Source organism: Anolis sagrei, chromosome 4 (assembly GCF_037176765.1).
Source record: "Anolis sagrei isolate rAnoSag1 chromosome 4, rAnoSag1.mat, whole genome shotgun sequence".
NCBI lineage: Eukaryota > Metazoa > Chordata > Lepidosauria > Squamata > Dactyloidae > Anolis > Anolis sagrei.
The window spans coordinates 60,835,948-60,861,665 of NC_090024.1; the positions used below are offsets into that span (position 1 = coordinate 60,835,948).

General features: G+C 36.7%; 1 protein-coding gene across 1 annotated transcript; it reads right to left on the reverse strand.

The window, feature by feature from the left end:
• Nucleotides 1–556: 556 nt before the first annotated feature.
• Nucleotides 557–25,427, reverse strand: THOC1 (THO complex subunit 1). Its single transcript, XM_060775145.2, has 21 exons — nt 25,285–25,427; nt 22,254–22,327; nt 22,093–22,153; nt 21,344–21,410; nt 20,853–20,971; nt 19,367–19,415; nt 18,651–18,746; nt 17,344–17,426; nt 15,454–15,527; nt 13,792–13,900; nt 11,995–12,126; nt 11,145–11,245; nt 9,926–9,992; nt 9,237–9,287; nt 8,726–8,796; nt 7,532–7,630; nt 6,998–7,063; nt 5,760–5,843; nt 5,455–5,602; nt 3,902–3,977; nt 557–1,211 (listed from the first exon to the last, which is right to left on the reverse strand). The coding sequence occupies exons 1-21, from the start codon at nt 25,414–25,416 to the stop codon at nt 916–918; spliced, it is 2,055 nt and encodes a 684-aa protein (XP_060631128.2). The 5' UTR covers nt 25,417–25,427; the 3' UTR covers nt 557–915.
• Nucleotides 25,428–25,718: the final 291 nt, after the last annotated feature.

The following is a 25,718-nucleotide window of genomic DNA, read 5'->3' on the forward strand; positions in this document are numbered from 1 at the left end:
AACAGACTTACAATGTGGCCGTTTTACAATACTGTTAAAGAGTGGTAAAAAAGATCAATGTATTTCAGACGCCTAGAATCGGAATTGGAAGAGACCTTGTGGGCCATCCAGTCCAACCCCCTACCAAGAAGCAGGAGAATCGCATTCAAAGCATCCCTGACAGATGGCCATCCAGCCTCTGTTTAAATGCCTCAGAAGAAGCATCTACCTGGCATGTATGGGTACATTACATGCACAAAAGAAATGCCCCTTCTGTTGCATTTGTGGTGGTGGTTACATTCCTTCACAAAAAAAGGAGAGCTGGCAGTAACTCCAAACAAATATTACAAAATGTTATGGGCCACTCCAGTCATTTGTTTTGAGAAAGAAGATTGAAATTATTTTGAAATACCAAATTGACAATCATAAACTATATAAGATTAAAAACAGGGATAAACAACTTTTCTCCACATTCTCTTTAAGGAAACATCTCATCTCAAAAGTATTATAACATCTAATCTGCTGTAAGGAACTCTCCCACACGTGAACAGCAGCATATGATTTATGATGCAGGGAGTCAAACAAAGTTTAGAAATTTAATCTGATTCGACTGAACAGTCCATTTTTTAATACAGAAGGTGATATACTTCCTTATACATTTTCGCAAATATGTACTTTGTGTTAGAGTCGACATCAAAAGCAGTGTACCTCTCACTCCCCTTAAATTAATTCTGAAAACAGCCTAAATAAAAAGGTCACAACTTGTCATAGTAGAATAACTCCTGCTGGGTCATGAATATTGGTCCTCTTCTGGGAACTTCCAAGAAAATGTTACTAAAAGATATAGTTTGTTTACCAAGTTCAACTGGCCTATGTTTGGCATTGTCACTTAGCAACAATAACCATCATTGTTCTATTTAAAAAAATAGCCCCAAATTATCCATTGTTTTCACTGTCATTCGTTAGGCTTTCAGCAAGTTCATTTAACCCAGCTTTGTTCACTGCATTAATCAGATTTTCCATAGTTGCATGGATTCCCTCTTGATCTTGCCAAGTAACAAGAAGCTGCTTAGCTCTCATCTTCACATCTTCACTATCTGATTCGATCTGCCTTATATCGGACTCTTTCATTTCCAAGTATGGAGCCAGAACTTTCCAGTATTCTCCAAGCTTATAAGCAAACAGCTCTATCTGTTCCCCTGTTACAAGTTTGTCCCGTTGAACATCCGGACCTAAAATTAGAACAAAAGGATAGTTAACAGCCTTTCGGAAATTAACAGCAATAAAATAGTTTCTGAAAACTGACAACACTTGGTTAGCATTTCCCAGATATCATTCAATAATCATCCTTGTAGATCGGAGGTGAGCTGTTCTTACAGTTCTCTGGTCTCTCAGGGCTCAAATTTTTGAACCCCATTTACACCACATCTGGAAGGAGCCCCCAGTGGCGCAATAGGTTAAACCCTTGTGCCGGCAGGAATGCTGACCGAGAGGTCAGTGGTTCAAATCCGGGGAGAGTGGGTTGAGCTCCCCCTGTCAGCTTCAGCCTCTCATGCAGGGACATGAGAGAAGCCTCCCACAGGATGGTAAAACATCAAGCATCAGGGCGTCCCCTGGGCAACGTCCCTGCAGACAGCCAATTCTCTCACACCAGAAGTGACTTGCAGTTTCTCAAGTCACTCCTGACACACACAAAACCACATCTGGAACCCCCCCCCCCCCCCGTCTCCTGACAGAGAGAAACCCTTTGTTTTAGGGATATTTTTGCAACAGATCATCTGTTTGTGAGTGTGTGGTCATTTTTCAGTGGTTTGTTTTTTGGGGTGGGGTGAAGGGGAAGGCTATTTCGGTCTAGGATAGCCTTTTCCCTCCCTTTGGAAACACTTGTTCCATTGGGTTGCTGTGAGTTTTACAGACCGTATGGCCATGTTCCAGAAGCATTCTCTCCTGACATTTCACTCACATCTAGTTCTGTTGGTAAACTAATGCAGTCTCAAGCTTCCAAAGCGCCCCCCCCCCCCCCCGCCCAATCTTGGGTGCTTGGGTTATATTTTAAATGCTAGCACTGTAATATGAAATCATATTTCCCATGACAAATATACTACAGAATTTATCAGTTTAATAATTTGAATATGTTGTTTGTCAGATATCATGTCACCAGCTCACTACCAGAACATAAAATATTAATACTGTGAGCAGGTGTTTTAAATAGCATTGTCTTTCTTAAATTCTACACACTGAGTCAATATAATCACAGAATAAACAATAGCTGTGGGTGGGTCGGGAGCCCATCACTACTTATGGCTTGAGCATTCACTTCCCTGCTCAAGACACCAACCACTCCTAAACATTATTTCAAATACAACATGTATGTTATGTTAATACCATTTTATTATTCCATTACAAACCACCTATAGATGGTGGATGAGACCACTGTATAGTCAGTCTTTTGTACCTACGGATTCTGCATTCATGATGTGAAAAATCTCTATCTCCAAAAACCAAACCTTGATTTTGCCATTTTACTATACTACTGTATATAACGGGCCTTAATCATCCATAGATTTAGATATCCATAGGAAAGGGGGTCCTACAATCAAACCCCAGCAGATAGGAATGACCCTACTCCCTAGCATTTTCATTAAAGTCTAGGTGTCACCTTCAGACATCCCAAAAGGAAAGAAAGCAAGTTAAGGTAAGAAATGAGTCAATTTCATGCTATTTATAACAACTGAACTGCTTCACAATAGTGAGCAAACATGTCAACAATAGATCACTCCATGTTCATGGATATGAAACCAGATAACACAAATGCTTTGAAAAATACTGTACGTTAATTTTCGCGAGCCAAGAATAATCCCTAACTGAGATGGAAGAAAACTCCATATTCTCAGACTTCTAACTTTCCCATGACATCAATTTATTCATCACAATATTTATTTTATATTAAGAACGATGAAGAAATGACACCAAAAGAGCCAAACTGTATAAGAGAGGCAGTGGGAAGCTCAATGTATTTGTATCACGAAACTACATTAAAAAACTCAAATTGATATTTTTTTAAAGGTAGCATTAAATTGCAGTAATGGAGTGAAGGTCTAAATTAGGTAGAAGATAAGTTGCATTAGTAGTAAAGAGGACAAATAGTGCCAAAACAGGAAAGTGTAAGTGAACAGAACTAGCACAAGCAGGATTGGATAGTGGGAACTGTAAAATAAGACTAACTTGTCATCAATGTTGTTTTGAAGATATATGAGAGGTGATAAGTGGAGGCATTTATGATAGAATAAAAATAAATAGCACTGCATGAAGTACACATGAGCTACAGCAAACTGAACATGAAGCATTCACAAGAGAAATGAGGTAGGACGGATCATGCAAATGATTTTAGCAACAGGAATAAGCAGGATGAGGATGGAAAGATCAAGATATGGTAAGATTACAGATACACAATCATTCACAAATCGAGTAGGAGATGGAATTGGGTGGGAAATGGTCTTGAGTTAAAATGCGTTAGAGAAAGCTGGACTAAAACACTCATATTGATATCTGAAGTCAGGAATATGTAGTTAATTTTAGCTGGTGTGTACAACTGCTAACAAAAACAAGGAGTTACAACAGAAGGAGCTACGACAGAAGCAGATAATGGCTAGAAAAGACATATTTTCAAGGTTTACGCATAGCAAGCATGGATCCAGTAATGGTAGATGAAATGCAATCAAGATGGCAGGATCTCTAATAAGCTTTAGCACAGTAGGATTATGAAATCTTTATTAAATATTTTCCAAGAAACAAACCATGTGTTTCTTCATTATGAATACATAACATGAGCAACCAGCTTGATGGGAAAAACGTCTGCTCACAAACTCCTTTTACAACATGTGCAAAGGAAACGGGGAGAAACCCAAGAATACAGTCTTACTTTCATTGTTTTCCTTTAACAAAGCATCATTATCTTCCTCATCTTCTTCGCCTGTTTTAATTTCTTCAGAAGGAGGCTATAATGAGAGAACTGAATATCACTGGATGATTTTGCTCAAAAGAGGGACTCTTGTGTGATGATTCCCCCGAAGCATATTAAGGTACAATAAAAAGTTTAGAAACGTATTTGGATTTTTAGAAAGATTATGTTTTGTTTTTAGTACAGAAACCTATCCAAAAATCAACACCAACAGCTACAGTTGTAACAAAAGACATTTTACAAACAATGGTTCATTGCATTTTTGAAACTCAGAAAACTGAAAATTTCTAAACAAAAAAATAAAACTGACCCAGAATTCACTCGAACTTCACTGTCAATATAATTCTCCTTTACCGGTGAATATCAAATGCCAAATGAACACCCAATGCAAAAGTATACCCTTCAAGACAGCTCACGAGAAAAATGCAAAAAGAAGACTTTCTTAATATGCTATAATTAGCTAGAAATTCAAAATGTCTGTTGCTTCTTTGCGGATATTTCCTTGCACAAATAATGCAAATGGCAAAAGTTTTTGTAGGTATGTTAGCATCACAGAATTGCAGGCACAGGGGTATCATGTTTTTTGAATTTTAATATCTTATGTGATATTTTATTTGTGTTTGTAATCTTATGCTGTTATAATTTTTATGTTTATGTATTTTATGTGCGGCACTTTGGAGTGCTTTTGTGAACTGCCCCAAGTCCCTTTGGGGAGATGGTGGCATGGTATAAATAAAGATTATTGTTGTTATTATTATTATGACTATTATCATCACTAGGACTTTTGAGCTCAAAGGCTTGCTGATGGAGTAAATACACTGTTAGGAATGCCTGACAGAAAACACCCATCCTCTGTTGAAAAAAAAAACTCCCAAAAAAGAGAGTCTACCACCTTCCAAAGTGCTCTGCTTTACTATTGAACATCTCATATCATCAAGAAATCATTGCTAATATGTAATCCCAATAACTTTGTGATCTGAATCCATTAGTTTGGATCTGCCTGGAGCAGCAGAAAATAAGTCTGGTCAATCTGTGATAGCCCTAAAGAAATTTGAAGACAGCTATCATATTGTGGCACCTCTCAGACTTCTTCCTCCCAGGTGAAACATATCCAGCGCCCTCAACCATTTTTCATATATTTGGTTTCTAGACCCTTTATCATCTTGTTCACCTTACTTTGGACATGTTCAAGTTTATCTTTCTTAATATGGTAATTTGAAATATTAGTACAAAGCAATCAAATGACACTTCCAATTGATCTGGATGCTATTGATCCCTTGATGAAACAGAAAAATCACAGGCAACCTCCCCACCATCACCATCATAAAACTTAGAGACATTAAGGACTAGTTTCCAAGCTTTACTTTGTCATTCTCTGAGTTGACATAATTAAGAGTGTGTTTTAAACAGAGAGAGAGAGAGAGAGAATGACATTCCTGAGGTTTGGGAAACAAATTATTTTGACAAAAGAAATTTAAAGAGGAAATTAAAGTTTTCCAAGTACTATTACTTACAGGTAGTTCTTTAGCTAATTTGATGACCATGTTTTCAAGATATTCTGGTAAACTTTTAAACTGCTGGTTGGTTGGCTGGAAGAAGTGAGGACTCCTGCGTGCCAAGAGCCTTAATGCTCTCCAACCATAGTTAGAATTATTCACGACTCTGCAATGATAAAGTAAAAGAGAGCCTGAAGACAAGACATCTATTTCCACAGCTGTGTCACATAAGGCAAACTATATGTTTGGAACAAACATACATAGTTTGGGGTAAAATGGAACAGACATAAGATGGATCAAAAAAAAGGATCCCCAGTACATACTTAAATTCTTTATCCACCATATTTTCAGGATCTGCCTGTTCAATAGCCTCTTCAAAGAACTCTTCCAGCGTAGGCATATATTCTCTAGAAAACAAAGGAAAGTTAAAAGTTTAACTATCCAAGATTCCTCAATGTTATTGGGAGTGCATACACATCTGAAACTTTGACAGTTCCATAGGTGCCACCTTAAAATGGTTGCCATGGCAAATACAACTGGACACAGGAGGGCAAGGAATGTCGTGGTTATGAAAAATAAATCCTGTGATGGAACGTCCCACCCCAAAATCAAAGAACACACAGTTGCCACAGATTCATGGTTAATAAATACTCCTATGACTCCAAAACAAGAATCCAAGGTATAGATCAGGCATGGGCAAACTTCGGCCCTCCAGGTGTTTTGGACTTTAACTCCCACAATTCCTAATAGTTGAACCTGGTATAGATCCTCCAACAGAGGAATAATTAGACTACTGGCACTGTTTAAGCCATGGTACAGAGTACCGACCACTTTGTAAAAATAAATATATAGTTAGTTCTCTGGTTCTACATCCATGGATTTAACGGCCCTTTGAAGGCAACCAAATAGTTGATGTGATCCTCCCAAAAAAGGGTCTGATATCCCTGTTCACAGCTATGCTCTTATACGCAGGACCGGCATGCCACAGAGCAGGTGAGGGAGATTTAATAATTTATTTAACATTGTACTTAATTCCAATATGGAGCCCCAAGTCATCTAAAAAACTGATTAAAATTATGTCTAGTATAAAAATAAAAAAAATGTAAGACAGTTTTAAAAGCAGTTAAAATTAAAAAATACCCCCGGTGGCACAATGGGTTAAACCCATGTGCCAGAAGGACTGATGACCGAAAGGTCGGCAATTTGAATCCAGGGAGCGGGGTGTGTTCCTGTCTGTCAGCTCTATCTTCTCATGCGGGGACATGAGATAAGCCTCCCACAGGATGGTAGAACATATGGGCGTCCCTGGGCAATGTAATTGCAGACAGCCAATTCTCTCACATCAGACGCGACTTGAAGTTTCTTAAGTTGCTCCTGACATGTGTTATTTAAAAGACAGTACAAATCCAAATTCAAGACAACCTTGATTTGAAAACTTCCTGCACCATACAGTTACCATTCAAAGGCCTGGGGGAACAGGGTGCATATCTGGCACAATATCAACAATCTAATTCACCATGATCTCACTCCTCACCCCCCGCTCTCTTGTTCTCATGCTCACCGGCTCTCAGATTTACAAGCTTCCATGTTATCTGGGCATAAATTCCAGAGCCGAGTCAATTCTTCACTGTAAAGAGAAATGCAAATCAGATTGTATGATCTGTACATTTTCTGATGTGTCATACATTTGAAATACAAGTTATTACACTAGCACCTAAGATTAATTAGCTCAATAACAAATACTGCTATGTTATGAGAAAGGGAGATTTCTTTCATTCCTGACACAAAACCTAACAAAACCGACAACTGCTATTCACAATTTATCCTATAATGGAACTGATTTTAACCTAAAGAAATAAAGCTTTCCATATAATACTGCTCTGGTGCTTCCTAAAAGAAAAGCTCCCTAACATGTGAAGGCCCCAAGATAAATACTAAAAAATATATACAAGAGATGCCTACAATGAAATAAAATATTCCTAAAGCAAAATCTTGACATTTAACCAGCACTCGTTCCACTATCACTGCTCATTCTGCACAGCAGCAAAAGTCATCTACAGAAAGGGACAGGCATGAAAAAAAAAGTTTGGCTTACTTCCCCATGAGAATTTTTTTGCTGGGTCCTTTTCCCAGGAAGTCTTCAGGAGCGGGTCTCTTTCGCACAAAAGGTCTGATTGCCTTAGATTCGCCTGGTCTACAAGGAGGAATGGCCCAAAGAAGAAATTAGTGAAGTTCTTTGCTGAATTCTGAAGGATGCAAATATCTTTCCTATCTTCAAGAGATAGAAACTGAAAAAATGCAGAATGGGGAACATAACTGATTCAGAGACAATATTCTTGGCCAGAAGCCCACAAAAGGCAGGGGGGGGGGGGGCTTGCACTGTACTCTGCCATTGGCTTGAGGGTAAGCCCCATAAATCACTGTTGTGATACCAGAGATGTGCAACTGCTAGAAAAACAGCTGTAATTTTTTTTTCTGATCGGACAAGCGCTCACATTTTCTATTTTTGTAGGAGGCAATACAGGGGCAATCTACTAGTATGAGGATTTAAGGTTTTATTTAACTGTTACACGTGTAGCATTTGGAAAGAACTTTGACCAATACACATAATCTGCTGCTGGTGAGTATACTGATTTAAGTCAAGATTATTTATTTATTTACCCTATTTATACCCTGCCTTTCTCTACCCTGATGGGGACTCAAGGCGGCTTACATATAGGAAATTACTCAATGCCTTAAAACACATACAATTCCAGTAACATTAAATTAAACCAATACATGTTAAACATTTAAAACGTTTTAAAACATTACATTCAATATAAAATCACACTTTTTTCAAAAAAAAATTACACTTGAATTATTTTTAAAATAATAATAATAGTAAAAGTAAAAGTAAAATAATAATAATAATAATAATAATAATAATAATAATTTGTATCCTGCTTTTTTCTCCAAAAAGGGACTCAAAGCAGCTCACAATAAAACAATACAATACAATTTGAAACCTAAAAATATGTAAACATTCATTTACCACCTATATACAACTACTTTGTTCAAATCTGAAGCACCTTTTCTAAAAGTAGCAAGAAGTGGGAATCTACATTTACAAAGATGAATTCCATATATCATAGCTCTAATTTGGTGCCAAAATGGATACAAAGACTTTAAAACAATATAACATAACACATTTATTGGACAAAGTGGATTTATGCAGATAGCATATGAATATGTGGACTGTGATGGAATATTCATCCAAACTCTAAAATTAAAATAACTTTTAGTTTGTTACCTTTCTTTCACAAAACTTGGACAGCCTTCATTTTTCCATGAATTCCAGTTTTCTTCTGTGTTTAATATGTGCTGTAAAGGCAAGTGGATAAAAATGTGTAAGCACACAATTGTTATCATTTGAAGCATTAGTACTGGGATGTTTTTAGAAAAAGAAAAATTACCCGATAACATCAAATAGTTAAAAGAAAGTAACAACAATCCCTGTTTCATTTGAGGGCAATATTTTTATATAAATAAACATTTTATATAAAATATTTTTTTAGAAATCCTTTTTTTAAAAATGTAGCCTCACATAAAGTAAATTACAATTATTCAACCTGGAGGTTACGACTGTATTGTAGCCAAGCTATCTCTTGCTGGATCAAAGAGGGGAAACGCTTCAAACTACAACCCTAATTCTTTCAGAGGAGTGAACCTGCTGAAAAACATGCTGATCAACTGGACAACTGTATAGAATTGATATCATCCAATAAACAAAATTTAATTCAGTTTAGTTTATGAAGACTCACCTCCACCATTTTTGCAAATCTCTCTCCATCTGGGGGGTTTTCTGAAAGAAGCTGTTTATTGTAAGAAGCACATGATTAACAACAGTGACCTTGACAGTCTGTTACCAACCAACTTTATTTTGGCTATAACCCTAACAGGGTAAATAATATAATACTTTCTGGGCTTTTAATTTTATCTGTTATTTCATTTACAGTATAGATTACAATAGCTTAATTTGACAATCCAACATAAAAACAACATTACACAGAACCATATAAGCAGACTATGGCAAAAACAAGTATCACAGACATTGCAGAGAGATATTTTGTAAATTGTGATGCATAAGCCCCATGGTGGCACAGCAGGTTAAACCGCTGAGCTGCTGAACTTGCTGACCGAAAGGTTGGTGGTTCATATCTGGGGAGCGGGGTGAGCTCCTACTGTTAGCCCCAGCTTCTGCCAACCTAGCAGTTCAAAAACATGCAAATCTGAGTAGATCAATAGGTACCACTTCTGCGGTAAGGTAACAGTGCTCCATGTAGTCATGCTGGCCACATGATCTTGGAGGTCTCTATGGACAATACTGGCTCTTCAGCTTAGAAATGGAAATGAGCACGACCCCCCAGAATCAGACACAACTAGACTTAATGAAAGGGGAAACCTTTACCTTTACCTAAATATATATACCGATTTGTAATGCACCACTGACCTGATAGACTAGTTTGGTAGTATCTTCAATCCAGAGTGATTGTTCATCAGTGAGAACGTAGTTTGAACTAAAACAAAGAAACAGACAGTTAAGAACTAGACAATGGAATTCACTGGTTTGAATCTAAAGCATTTTCCCATCAAGTTTAGGTAGTTTCCTAAATGAAGTTCTACTTAGAATACATCAGATACCAGACACTGGGAGAAAGTGGCTCCCATTAATTTTCTTATCTCCCTTGCAGTTGCCAGTTAACCCCTTCGCCCCACATTCTGGAGTTTTCAACAGCAAATTTTCAAATTGGAGGGGGGGGGGGGGGGAAGCTATTTTATTGCCCTTTATACAAGTGGAATTATTTCTCTCAATCAGAAATCTTCTACATAGGAGAAGCAGAATACAGTATTTTGGATTCAGCCCAACCTATTTAAGTACTTGAATGACACCTTTTAAATAGTTAGTGTGACTAACTATAACTATCTGGGAAAATAAGTGGAAGTACTAACCAACCCCAGTCAAGTGTTTTAAGCCCTTTCAGTTCAACTGGGAAAATTAGATAAATGCTTTTTAAAGGTTGGATATATGCACAAAAAGAAAGGATAAGCTAGAAAACACACATTTGGTGCCTCAAATGTTAGCCCTGTTTCTGGGTATATTTGACCCGATACTAAAAAATGGCACAATTTTCACCCTATTAGCTCTACTTTTTGAGATACTGAATACATGCCATCAGTTAATGGTTTTACAGAAAATATGCCATCTATCAGTTGCCATCTGCTTGCCCATAGAAAATCATGATAACCATATCTAAGAAACTAGAGCTGATGTGGTTTATCCAATGCAATTTTCTGAATCAGCGACCTAAAAACCAAGACACCAAGAAAAATATATATTTTTGCTTGGGCTGTGATAGCTTTCAAATCCAATGCAAACATGTGTTCAAAAACATCATGAGAAGAACATAAACAAATATTGGCAATATCTAAGATTTTACTAGAAAGAAGAAAGCACTGTATAATAAAAAAAAAACCCAGAAGTTCAATTTCTGCAATACATTTCCTTTGTTTTCATAAGATCATGTGGAGGCAGTTTTTAATACTGAATGCAAAGAGATACAGAACAAGAATATGGGTTGCAATGTGTCATATTTCAACTGTTTTAAATTAAAATAAACCACTTGTGAACAAGGTATAAGATTTTATTTAATGGCTAGTTCTTAGCTTACCTTTTAAATTTCACTTGTCCCTTAAGATACTGAAATAATATTAAATACTGCAATAGGATGTGGCGGCGGAAGTTGCTGTCGCTCAACTGTAAATCCATTAACTGTTGAAAAACCCAAACAACTCACATATAATGATTCCGGCCATGAAAGCCTTTGACAACACAACACGGCTCACATATAACGTTCTACAACTCAATTGTCTTTTATAGCACAGAAATGGAATAATGGAATAATTGCTGGACGACTGGAGGAGCAGTTCACAATATATGGTTTTATTCCTATACCATCAGCTCAAATGAGGAGTTTTTTCAAGTAGCTATACTGATAACCACTTTCCTTCAGTTTTATTATATAGCTGTGTTCAACCAAGTGGATACTTAGACAAGTTTGAAAGGTAGAAAAAGTGTGGGTTTTTTTTGTGGTGGTGACAGGGGGGGGGGCACTGTGGCTGTTGTTTTTTAACAGGGTGTCAAAATGAGAAGTTGGGCTTACCATGAATCATTACACTATGTAACAAGATTTTTGTTTCTGTGTTATAAACGTCATTTCCTAAGTAGTTCTATCATAAAACATGGAAAAAGTTTATTAAACTGCAAAACTTTTGTTTTTGCGGGACGTCCTGCAGGACATTTTGCTATAGTTTTTCAATGAATCTCTCACAGAGCCTCAACCAATTCAACATGGTTTGTGGTAGCCACAAACATGAAGTTTCTGGAGTATAACAACTACTTTCAAAGTAAGTACCACACAATTAAACACTTAATCTCATATCATATTTGGTCGTAAAGGCTCACATCTTGAAATTAACTGCTTTAAAAATATTAGCACCAAAGCCACTTTTGCACAATACCTTTTCACTTGTGAGGAATTTAGCAAAGTAAACATGTTCTCCTCCTGTTTTTAGTTCCTCTAATTTCTTTCTTGAAGCCTGAGTGTCATCTAATTTGTAGCTTTTAAAAACAGCCAACACCTCTTCAGAATACTTCAGAAAGTGAAAAAAAATAAAAATACAGAATTAAAGGAAAACCAAAGCCACAAAGATTATCTGCAATTGTATAAAATGCTGTCATATGCTACCACACTTTTTGGATTGCCCATTTTGCCTCTCATGTTACAGAGCTTAGATATGCAACACATACATGATGGCCATTAAAGAACATTATATATATATACAGCAGTAAATGCCACACTGTAAACAATGAAATATATACTTTTCAAGTCTATTTTGCAATGTACTGGGTGCTTTAGTAGCACTTGGCAAACCAAATTTAGAAATTTATTTCATTTTTAAAAATTATATGCCAATATAATTTCTCACACAATTAGAATAATTATACTAACATGTCAGTTATCATGGAAACTAGTATATGTGTGCTAGACCCTTGCCACTCCCCACTCATTATAAACAGGCTAGATGGGAACTAGGTGAATGGGTAATTGGGGCTGTCAGTATGCCCTTATGTAATGCATAACAGTTACCCAGTGACTAACATACAATTTTTCAATAAAGTGTGACAATTTCTCAGCTCCAGGGGCTATTGGATGAAATAGATAATCCAGAACCATTTCAATTTGGTTTTAGGCCTGGTTATGGGACACAGAGAGCAATGACAAATAAATATGCTAGAAAGTAGATGTGGCATATATGTCCCTAGTAGTTTCAACCATGGTGTCCTTTTGGGCTACTTCCTGGGATGGGGCCTGCAGTGGTCCTGCTCCTTCTCATAGTTTCAATCTTCTCCAACTCCCAGAAATCCCAGCCAGTTTACCAGCTGTTAGAACTTGTGAGAGCTGAAGTCCAAAACACCTGGAGACCCAAAGGTTGAGACCACTATCCCAGAGGAACAAGCCCAGAAGGTGGCGATGGAGTCCTGTTTGACTTCTTGGTTGCTGATCTGTGAAGTCCTTCTGATCTCTGCTTTGTGACCAGTGCAGTTGCATCCAATAACTAGTGATGTTGTCTGCAGGTTTGGGTTTTGATTCTGTCCCTATGTTGATAACACTAAACTCATATTTCTCACGAAGTTGTTTTAGTTATAAACCAGTGTTTGGAATTCTGAATTGTTTTGATGAGGAAAAACAAATGATAATAAATCAAAACATGACAGAGATGCTGTTGTTAAGTCCAAAGGGAAATCAGGGAAAAGGGATACAACAAGCATCGGATAGGGCTACTCTGGTCCTGAAGACTCAGGTTTGCAGTTTGGGTGTACTCTCAAACTTAGCATTCATGCCTAAGAACATATTGTTTTCAATGTGGCATTCTCTGCAGTTGCAGTTTTCCTACTTGGATATTTATTTTATGCCTTTTTATACCCCATTTCTAACCACTTTAAGCTGCATTATATATGAAAAATTCCCCACCTGCCACACAATTTCACCTTAATGTTATAGTTTACCCATAGTTTCAATCTTCTCCATATACCTGTTTGTATTTAGGTTTTGTTTTCAACAAGGTCTTTTATACATTATAAATTAAAGTGTATGAGGACTTCCATTTGTGTTATATACTTGCAAAAGAGCAGATCAAAAGTTTCATAAATACTTTTTTGTGGGCAATGCATCTCTTAGATATGGAAAGTTTAAGCAATAGAATACAATATTTCTTCAGAGATGGAAAAAAAAAACCTCCCATCAGAGTCATTACCTTAAGAAATGTTTTCCATGAAACTTTTTCATAACATTGCACAGGATTTCTAAAATAATCTTGAAGTGACCAGAACTTTCTGTACAGATTGTAATCTATCGGAATGGAACTGAAGAAAACAACAAAGACAACATTTCTGGCAGTTAATGGAGCCAAATTTGTTTTTCTTTCACTTATATTTATATCCGGTCTTTCTGTGCTAAATTCCCAGCCAAGATGAACAAAACTTCGAAATAAGGCAAGATTTGTCCAAGACTGCTGATGTCTTCTACAGCACACAGTGATTTTTCTGCTTCCAGTGTTAAAGTACTAACAGATACAACTTCAACAATTCAATAATAAATATCTTTCTTAAGTATCTACTCTTTAAAAAAAAATAGTATAGGTTGCTAAATAAAACCCTTTAAGCAGTTGTGAAATGGTTCAATTGAAAGGGTAACACCTCAGAAACATCATAAACATAATCAAGTGAAGTTTTGAGAGGGTTTGTACATCTGAAGGAATTAGAATTTATCTGTTGCAATGATGTATAGTTATTTACCTACTTTTCTCACTTAGCTCTTTAGACATAGAAATAAATCCCTTACGGTTTAGTCATATTTTCTGAAAGTCACAAAAATGTAGGAAGGACATCTGTGTAACGTTTACTATACTGTATATACTCATGTATAAACAAATTTCAGATATAGATTGAGGGCAGAGGTTACATTTTGATATGACCCATTTTGCAGAGATAGAAAAGCCCCAGGGCCATCTCAGGGCTAACTGCCCTTGGCTGCCAATGCCATTTTCCTGTCAGGTATTCAAAAAGGGACCAGAAGTGATGTTGTAATGAAAACAGTAAAATGTGAATGATTTTTTTATGTTCTCAGAAGAAACTAAGCTTTGACATTTTGGCACTCTATTCAGAGAAAGGGGTGGTTCCTATTTTAGTAAGAGTTAAGGTACGGTGGATCCAATTTTTTTTATTTATCAACCTTGTAACATTTCTAGATATACACATGAGTATGTATAATAAGTCAAAACTCGAGGTCATGCTGTTAACAAATTTATTTCAACAAAATTTCACGCACTAACTATATCACCAGCTATCAGATAGTGTATTTCCTTATTGTATAGGTGTTAAGGAAGAAAAGTATTTTATTGTGGTAAAATATTGATTAAAAACCAGCATTCTTTGAATCAATAACCACCTGATTATTTTGTACTTATTTCATTTTGTAAAAACCAAATGACTTTATATGTGTTATTGTGACAATTTTACGCTTATATTGTTTTGTTAATTTTATGTTTATCTTGTTTACTCTGTATGCATTGATGATGTTACTTGGAAACCGCTCTGAGCCCCCTCAGGGAGATGATGATGATGATGATGATGATTATTATTATTATTATTATTATTATAACTTTATTTGTACCCCGCTAGCATCTCCCGAAGGACTCAATGCGGCTTACATAGGCCAAGGTCTCAAAACATAATACAACAATACAATACCTAAAGCAAATTAAAAACAGTTAAGCAGAAGAAACAACAACAATAAACAATACATCGAGACACTATAAAACTGGGCCAGGTCAGAGTAATGGGTACAAGATTAAAAGTGCTGATGTGGCAGGAGATAGAGCGGTATATAAATAAAGTTTTGTTGTTGATTAACATACCTACTAGTAGGGGCTTCATCATCTCCCATTTCCCCTTCTTCTACTTCCATTCCTTCTTCTCTGTCCTCTACATGCTGCAGGAAAAGAGGGCAGTTAAGATTTCTTCCCCTCAGTTTCTCAATGTCACTCACTTTCTCTCTCCCCCACTGTGTGTGTGCGCGCGTGCACGCACACACACACACATTTATATTCCTAGAATGTATATCAACACTGAAGAAACAGTTGCATTATTATTATGTTTACTGTGAAATGCACATTATAGTTAACATCAAAATATTTCAAGCCACATGAATTATTTGCAGTTTGGAAAACAAACACCACTGAAATCAAATAGCCTTTTACTCTATAGATCAGCGTGATGTAGTGCTTTCAGCACTGAACAATTCTGGAGACCACATCTTGGCTATGGAAACCCACAGACCTTGGGCAAGTTATACTCTCAGCCTTAGAGAAAGGTAAAAACAAAGTTTTTTGGAGGCCCATTCCACACAACCAAATAAAATCCCAGATTATCTGATTTCAACTGGAATATATGGCAGTATGGATTCAGATAACCTAGTTCAAAGAGTACTGTGGAATTTTCTACTTTGATATTCTGGGTTATATGGCTGTTTGGAAGGGCCCTGAATAAATTTTGCCATGAAAACCCTGTTATACGTTAGTCTTAGGACTGCCGCAAGCTGGAAACATTTTAGAGGCACACAGCAAGTTAAGAATTCCTGCATTTCACTGAATCTAAAGCATCACTGAATGTTACCCCAACTCTCTTTTGTTAAAGCTTCATTTTAAAAAAAGAATTTCTTTAAATATTTTAAAGAATTTCCTCTGCATAATACCTTGTTTTTGTTTCAACCTGGAAGTCATTTTGTTGGCATGACTCTTTTTTCTAGCTCTATGGGCCGTTGGGGAGACAAGAGAAGTAGGAAGTAATGCTTAGTTCTGCTAGACCAGCAAACAGCTATCCAGTTGAGAACAAAATAATGGGGGTTGGAAGGTTGGGGCTGGGGCCCTTCCTCCTCTGTCAGAGGTAAGCCAATTAAAAAAAACCCCCAAAATCTGAGAGTCTAAAGTGCCATCAACTGTAAGATGCATCCTGTTTTTGAAGCTCTTAAAATTGGAAAAAGTGTTACTTAGAATCAGTGAAATACAGTATTATTAAAAAATGGTTACAAATCCTGTTGTTCATTTGTGGGGGGAGTACCCACTGATGGAATAATAATCTGCAGGAGAGAGGTGGAAGCAGCAATTTCTTCACCTTTCCCTTCTGTACTATATTCTGGTTTTGTCTATGCCTCTCAAAGAACATCACAAGGTGAACCTAAAGCAGCAGATATCCAATGCATTTATATCACTTTCTAAGATCTTCAACCAGCTTCCAACTGTTGTTAGAGCTGCTCCCCTAATGAAAAATTCAGGATTTTTTAAAAATATATTTCAACTCTTTCTGCAGAGTTACAGCTATACAACTTTCCCCACAGTATCATAGTGCCCACTGAATGTGTATATACATAACAGAGAATAAAAAGACAGAGATGTGGGACCAAGCCTTCGGGCAACAAGCACTGCAAGAAACTAACAGGATTATGTGCAATTGAAATTTGGAAAGGCCTTGGACTACAGTTTCTGGATTATGTGTTTTTAATGTTTATATGAATATGTTTCAATTCCATGTTTTAAATGTCTAAATGTTGTTTACGGTTTTTTTGTTTAATATGGTTTAATAATTTAATTTGTAGTTGTATGTTACTGTTGCTTTTATGCTAGGTTTTTTATGTTAGGCATTAAATTTTGCAATGAATATATTAGAAAATGTTTTGAGACCACCCCCCGGCCAGGATAAGAAAATGGCATATAAATGAAGTAAATAAATAAATAAAATACAACAATAACCTTCTGTCCAAGGGTGCTTTCTTGTTCAACAGTATTGAAAACAGTTATATTTTCCAGATTAAATTGGCTTTGCAAGTTCAGCCCTGTAGGAAAAGAAGACACACGTAAAACCGCTATATATCGACATGCACTACATATATTCTGAGATGACAACTGTTAACTGCATATGCCAATAATATGTAAAGCAATATTAGGATTGCTCTTGTTATTTAAATGTTCTGTTCCCCAAAACTAGGTCTAAAGGTGGCTTAAAAATAAAAACAAAGATGTTATAGTAGAAATGTACAGAATTTACATTAAAATGTAATAATAATAGTAGTAATAATAATAATAATGAAGAATTTATTGCCCGCCTCTCCCTGTGGCTCGAGGCGAGATACAAATAATAAAAACAAGAGGTAAAACACTATTAAAAGACATGCAAAAAGATACAAGTTAAAATACAAGTTAAAAGCAACTGAGTCCCCCCCCCACCCAGGGGTGAGAAAGAACCCATATAAATACTGTAAATAAATAAATAATAAAATGCAGATTAAAATTCACAACTTAAAATCAACCAGGTAGGCCTGCCATAAAAACAATTATGCTACTAAAAACAATGTAAAGCATACAATTAAAAGTAATGTGTAGTTTTAAAACAATACAATTAAAATCTGTAGAACACTCTATAAAAAGTTCTTCCTCTTAAAACATTTGGTCCTTAGAAGTCTGTCAGAATAAAAATGTTCTGCTTGCTGTCAAATGGCTATCAAGGACGGAGCTATTCTAGACACTCATATGAAAGGAGTTCAAGGATCTGGGAGCAACTACTAACTACACCCCAAAATACTTCCCTGGTCTTTCTCTGAGGCCAGGGAAGCCGATATACAGAGATAAGACTTGCCAGCTACCCAAGATCTAAGCTATACATGGATGTATACGTTATAACCAGCACTTTAAATTGTATTTCACCACATAATAGTCATACTTTTAGCCAGATTACGTGGTGACAACTATTACATGGTGAAATGTTTTTGCACTACAGGCTTCCCTCTGCTGTTAGTTGAGGGAAACCTCATAGCTGCAATGGGAGCCAGTACATGGACAGCTGAGTGCGACTATTATGCAAGAAATATCAGATTTACCAATTCTGGCACTCCAAAAATGAGGGCATGACTTATATGCAGTGGCAACTATTATGTGACGATATGATACTTAAAACCATTGTAAAATTAGAATACAATTGAATTGGCAATATATGCGACAAACTTCACTTCAGCCTTTCCTTTATATTGTTCATTACGCCTTGAAACAGGATTGAATCTCACCTGATTTTTCTGAAAGTGGGAATAATCTAGCTAGGAATAGTTGGATCCTTCCACAAAACACTGTATTTTGGGATTTAGATAACCTTCTTAAAAGATCTAAAACAGATATAAAAGAACACGTTTATTAACTGATGATTAATTTTTACATGCAGTAATTGCGATCATGGAAAAAATGATAAAATATATTCTGTAGTTCTATCAATCTATTTCTTCAAATCTTAATAGTTTCTTTTTTTTTCTTTCCAAAAACTCCCCCCACCCATGTGATTAGACCTGCAATGCTAAACTTACTTACTAGGAAATAGGAAAACTTTAAAAGACAAGGTACCATTCTATTTGTCATTCTATTGCGATGGGAACGGGGGTCTGTTTGATGAGAATAAATGTAACCTCAACATCAGAGTTGTCAAAAGGCAATTATTCAATTTCTCTTATAACAAATGCTGATATAAAAGGACACACAAAAATATCACGAAGAATCTCTAAGAAGTGAAGCATATTTTTCACTGGAGGCACAATCCTATCACACACCTCTAGAGACAGACACAACATTTATTTTTGTTCAAACTGACATGCTAATATCACAATAAGCATCACATAAATCACTGCTGTTTTATGCTGAATTGGAATATGGACTATGACAATTTAATTAAGTATAGTTTGAGATAAATCATTTTTTATAAAAGCAGTGTTAGCTGCAGAAAAAATATACTCACCATTGCACATTCTCAGCAAATAATTCTTTCCTGCTGAGTAAAATGTGTTCTGAAAAGAAAAACACCAATCAAGAGGGATAAATAAATTTTCTATAGTTACATTGTTGGTTTAATTGACACTAGAAATAAATTGACTTGAGCTTGTATTAATTTTGAAGCCCTAAATCCAACTGGTAATTCCAAATCTACAAGGCCTTCGACACTACAAGGCAGTCTTCAAAATGCAGGTAGTTTTATATTTTGACAGACAGTTAAAAGATTAAAATAATTTTTAAAATTGCACCCAGAAACAAGCACGCAATAATGAGTCATATGTTCTGATTCTTGAACTATGACTGAAAAAGAGACATGACTGTCATTTTTCTGGTCCAAGTGGAATTCCCAATCTGTTCCAGTCATGCTCACATAGACAGCATCACAATAGTCTACTTGGAATTAATTAAGAGATGAACAACTGATGTCAGAACTATTTTCTGCAAGAGATGCTACTGACAGCAAGACAATCATACTTTTCGAAAATTTTAGAGTAATGCAGCATTTCGAATATAGAATTATGTGCAATTTGACCTTGGAAAGGCCTTAGACCTTGAACTCTGGATGGTGTGTTTTTAACTTTGAAGGTATTGTAATCATGCCTAATATGTTATAATTTTAAACTATTTTAGGTGAATTTGTTGTTTTGAGGCACTGTGTATGAGCCATTGTAAGCTGCCTTGAGTCCCCCTGCTGGAATAGAGAAAGGCAGGGTATAAATATGGCAAATAAATAATAAATAAATACCTCAAGAAAAATACTGACTTTAAAATTTATATTCAAATAAGCTATTTTCCTGGTCCTTAAAACTGAGTGTGAGTGGCTGTTTCATTTTAAATAATGTTTTTCACTGTTTATTACAAAATATGTGGTTTCTTACTACTTCTCAGAAGATTAAAGAAACCATAATGTATATGTGCAAGCTAGTTATGTTTTGTTCGTTATTTTTAAAAACCTTTAGTATCTTTCATGGAGTTGTTTTGAAAACTATTGTTTGTATAGCTACCGAGAATTTTTAATGCCAGCTAGAAACACCGTAATGTTTTCATCTGACACCAGTGCCATACTGCTCTTCTTCCCTGAACACAGAAGGCAATGATTCTAAATATCAGATATAGTACTGAACATCATATGCAGATATAACTTCCCCACCCTCCTGACATCAAGGAAGGAATGCATCCATTCATTTCAAGGACAGAATACCAAAAACAGTTAGACTCATAGAATTATGGAGTTGTAAGACACCTCGAGGGTCATCCAGTCTAACCCCCTTCCAAGAAGCAGGAAAATCACATTCAAAGCACCCCTGACAGACGGCCATCCAGAGCAACCCAATTTTTATTATTTAAGTCACTCTGGAACAACAGACAAATAATGGTATTTCTTTAAAACATTATCCTTTCTGAAATAACTTGTACAACTAAAAGTGGAATCTTAAAATAATATCACTTACTGATTTCCATGTGGTTACATTTTTTTCCACGAAGGTGAAAATTTTGTCACATTGGTCCAAAGGAAGGCAATCCAGGACATCTCCAAGGAGTACAAAAGGAGTTGATGCTGTACATATACCTTCAAGGAACAGAATATTTTTGTAATTTACATTTTAGAAACAGACATTTTAGAAAAGACTTCTACTCTTATAGCATGAGCTACCTTTTTACTGTAATACTTACCCAATGACTCTACAGATTCTAAGGAGAGTCTTCTTCATTGGATGTACGTATATAAAGGGAATAAGCTAAATAGCATGGCCAAATCTACTGACCTTAAATAATAAATCTATTATTGTAGAGAAAAACGAGAAATCATCCACTGGCAACACAAAGAATAAGCATAACTCAATATACCTTTCCAAAATAATTACAATGTGTTTTGCCCAGCTTTATTCTGAGGCTGTCAAGTGGAACTGAGGAAAATAGGATATTTCAAAAGATTACTCACCTTCTGTGACCCCATTAATAACAAGGGAGATGATGGCCAAGACATTTTCACAGGGAGATTTATTTATCTATAGAAAAGTAATTGAAGGCTGTGTGTAAGTTGTATATAAATAAAATATTATTAAAATATATGACTTAATTTAACAACAGTTTGTGAAACATTGAAGTCATACTTATTTTAATGGATTAAATGTCTATACAGTGAGCTAACCAGATCAAAACACCTCACTTAACTAAATGGCAGCAACATGAATGTAGACACATTGAAATGTGCATGTTCATATTTCAGTAATTTAATAATAAGGAATATGATCATATGTGTTTTTTTTTCATATCTGTGTGAGGTCTGAGAACCAAACCCCTGCTAATATGGTGGGCCTACTGTGTTCACTAATGTGAAGTTACCCAATTCATTACATCAGTAACTCTCAAACAATCACAAACTACATTTATCTGGCACTCACCAATCCTAAGAGATGCTGGTTAACACAGAGTCTACTTCTACCACACTAATAAAGCTGTGGTGCCTTTTTTTTAAATAGAGACAACTTGCTTTAAAATGATTTGTGGTTTAACGAACTTAGTGACTTCCCTTAACAGTAATATTATTCCTGATGCATAATAAAGGATATTATTCACATTTTACTTACCATAAAATTCATAATTGCTGTATCCTTATTTAAATTAAGCCATTTAAATCAACAACAGAAAAATGTATAGATTTGTATAGATTTTATAGTAAGAACTCACAATTTCTTCTTCTACGGCAACTCTGAAAGCTTGATCCAAGGTAAACTTTTTTTCATTTTCACTACAAATAGACAAAATCATAAGACTGTTTTGTCAAAGATATCCACATTAATAAACTTTTGGAGTAATTATGCAATAAAAAGCAAACTGAAATGTGTTACCTTCCAGGTATCTGACTGAAAGCATTGAGTAAAGGTTTAATGTTTTTGCTCTTGAGAGCATCTTGTGTAGAGTTCTGAAAATATAAATGAATGAAAAAGAAACAGCTTTTTAGTTGTTGGCAGAGATATTATTTTTTTATTAGTATGTGCAAATTTTAAGAAATGTCTCCTAAAATATACACAAAATATTTACATGTCAACTTTCTTTTATGACAGAAGATGGAACAGATGTCACTCTCAGGCATACACATGATCCAGACCTGCTTTACTCTGGCACTGATGCACCAAGTGTCTTTGAGTAATGCCATGTGTCTGAAAGGCTTATACTCCTATATTCACTTAGCAATGCATCAAATTAAATTCAGTTTTCCTCCAAAATAATCTGTTTAAACATATGTTGTCTTGATAAATAAATAACACTCTCAAACAATGCACTGAAAATCTAGGCACTCTTTGGGCACGTTAAGGAAATCCTACATTAATGGATACATGACAATTCTACATAGCATAAAACAGTCTAAATGAGAAAGGAAGTTATATTGATTCAAGATGTTCCTGAACTGCATCTGCCACAATCCCTTCCTACTAGCTAGGACTACTGATAGTTACTTGGAGTTACAGCCAGTCTATGTTTAGAGGGCTGAAAAAGTCTTCTACCTAACTTAAGCCAAAATTAGTTGAACCAGATATACATTAGGCTTGTGCACATTAAGCTTGCTTAATTAAGCTCCCTGCTGTCCTTCCCTCGGCAGGCTAAAACCTTTCATTCAGGCAGCCTCTTAAAGATGGCTGTGTTTAAGATCAATTCAGGGTGTTGCTGTGGTTTTTAACTTTGTTTTAATGGTTTTTAATTGAGAATTTTTGAATACTGTTTATATTTATTCCTATGTATAAATATAACCTTTACCTTACTTCGATAAGTAAGGTAAAGGTTAAGGTTTACCCCGATATTAAGTCCAGTCGCATCCTACTCTGGGGCTTGGTGCTCATCTCCATTTCTAAGCTGAAGAGCTGGCATTGTACGAGACATCTCCAAGGTCATGTGACTGGCATGACTTCATGGAGCACCGTTACCTTTCCGCCGGAGCGGCACTTATTTATCTACTCACATTTGCATGTTTTCAAACTGCTAGGTTGGCAGAAGCTAAGGCTAACAGCAGGAGGTAATCCCGTTTCCCGGATTCGAACCGGCAACCTTTCGATAAGCAAATTCAGCAGCTCAGGGGTTTAAATCATTGAGCCACCGGAGACTCCTTAATGTCTGTATATTTTAAATGGTTATGCTAATACTTGTATGTTAAACTGCTTTGAGTCCCCTTCAGGGGAGATAAATCAGGGTATAAATAATAAATAAATAAATTCCCACTGGAATCAATAGGAGTAAATCTTTCCAAAGCACACTTTGGGGTTTGGCCCGATTTCTGTTACTTTGAAGACGAGGGTGGAAAAATTAGCCAGACAAGGCACATCTATATAAACAAAAATGTCATGTTCGTTTGTTGGATTAACAGAACTCAAAAACCAGTGGACCAATTGACACCAAATTTGGACAGCATACACCTAACAACCCAATGTATGTCCTTCACTCAAACATTTTTGGTTTTGTCATTTGGGAGTTGTAGTTGCTGGGATTTATAGTTCACCTACAATCAAAGAGCATTCTGGACTCCACCAATTATGGCATTGAATCAAACGTGGCATACAGGACTCCCATGACCAATAGAAAACACTAGAAGGGTTTGGTGGGCATTGACCTTGAGTTTGGGAGTTGTAGTTCACCTACATCCAGAGAGCACTGTGGACTCAAACAGTGATGGATCTGGACCAAACTTGGCACAAATATTCCATATGCCCAAATATTAACACAGATGGAGTTTGGGGAAAATAGACCTTGCCATTTGGGAGTTGTAGTTACTGGGATTTATAGTTCACCTACAATCAAAGACCGTTCTGAAACCCACCAACGGCATAATTGGGGCAAACTTCCCACACAGAACTCACATAACCAACAGAAAATACTCAAGGCCATCCAGTCCAACTCCCTTCACCAGGGCAAGAAAATGTAATCAAAGCCCTCCTGACAAAGAGCCATCCAGCCATAGATATATATATATAGATAGATAGATAGATAGATATGATTCACACACAGAGAGATAGAGTCTCATAGATTTGAAAGGGAACTCTAAAGAAGGGCAATTATATGTTGCATATTCCAGGGTAGGCAAACCAGACAATCTCTACATCAACACTGACAAAGAAACAACAAGAAATACTGTTTACCCACAAGCATAAAGAAATTACACAGATTAGAAACCATTACTTTATTTTCCAGATCACCAGACTGGGCCACAGCAACGCCTGGCAGGGGACAGCTAGTATATTATATATGAACACATCTAAAATACACACTATGAATGCTGCAGCCTAAATTAGGCCCCAAATCAAATCTGTAATAAAGCAATAATTAAACATTAAAAATAGCATACCATTGAGCAGGTATGGGCCAACTTGGGCCCTCCAGGTGTTTTGGACTTCAACTCCCAGCATACCTAACAGCCTCAGGCCCCTTCCTTTTCCCCCTCAGCCGCTTAAGCGGCTGAGGGGGAAAAGGAAAGGGCATGAGGCTGTTAGGAATGGTGAGAGTTGAAGTCCAAAACACCTGGAGGGCCCAAGTTGGCCCATGCCTGGCCTAGAGTAAGCTGGGCCTAACACAGCAAAGATTTGTTTGTGTGTGATGTTTGAAAGGCAGTGGACATATGGAACAAAACAAAAGAGGCACATATCCAAATCTAATAAGAGCCCAAGGGAGGAAAACAGACAAAGTTAAAACAGTATTTTCGAAAGGTTTGGTCTTCCAGAAGTTTTGGACTTCAACTCCCAGGATTCCCGACTCTGGGCCAAGCTAGCTGGGGCTTCTGGGAGTTGAAGTCCCAAAGAGAAGGCGTGGGAAAGGCTGGGAAGCAACGAAGGGAGGAATATAAACGGCTTCTGCCTTCCTCTCCGAAGTAACAACACCTCACAAGCCGCTCACCATGAAACGCAGCCGAGCCTCAGGCAAGCTGAAGAGCAGCGGCGGCGAGGGAGACATGGTTGCCGCTCCTGACAGAAACACGGCGAGGTCTGCTGACGTCATAACCCCGCGCCAACGCTCCGCCTCGTCCATGCCTGCATTGCTCACAAGAGAAGAAGGAAACAAGGGGGAGAGCGAGTTCGAAAGGGCGGGGCCTCTGTCTCAGCATGGGCGGGGCATAGAGAGGCGAAGTCACATGACTCTCTCTCCGCGCTTTCACTTCACCGTTTTGCCGCTAGGGGCAGTGTATTGCATTCTTGGATAACAATAGCCTGATCCTGTCTAAACCAACGTGAAGGAGAAAAAAGATAGGAAGGAAACATTTTGCAGCCTGTCCATTCTCATCAAAGTGTGCATCTACACTGCAGAATTAATGCACTTTTAACTGCTATGGC

What these genes read in the sequence shown, in the direction of transcription:
- THOC1 (XM_060775145.2), bottom strand. Translation starts at nt 25,416, where the DNA reads ATGGACGAGGCGGAGCGTTGGCGCGGGGTTATGACGTCAGCAGACCTC. An exon ending in TATTAATGGGGTCACAGAAG is followed by an intron (nt 20,972 to 21,343) that starts GTGAGTAATCTT and finishes TGTTCCTTGAAG; the next exon opens with GTATATGTACAGCATCAACT. An exon ending in GCTTGTAAATCTGAGAGCCG is followed by an intron (nt 5,844 to 6,997) that starts GTGAGCATGAGA and finishes TTTGTTTTCTAG; the next exon opens with AGAATATATGCCTACGCTGG.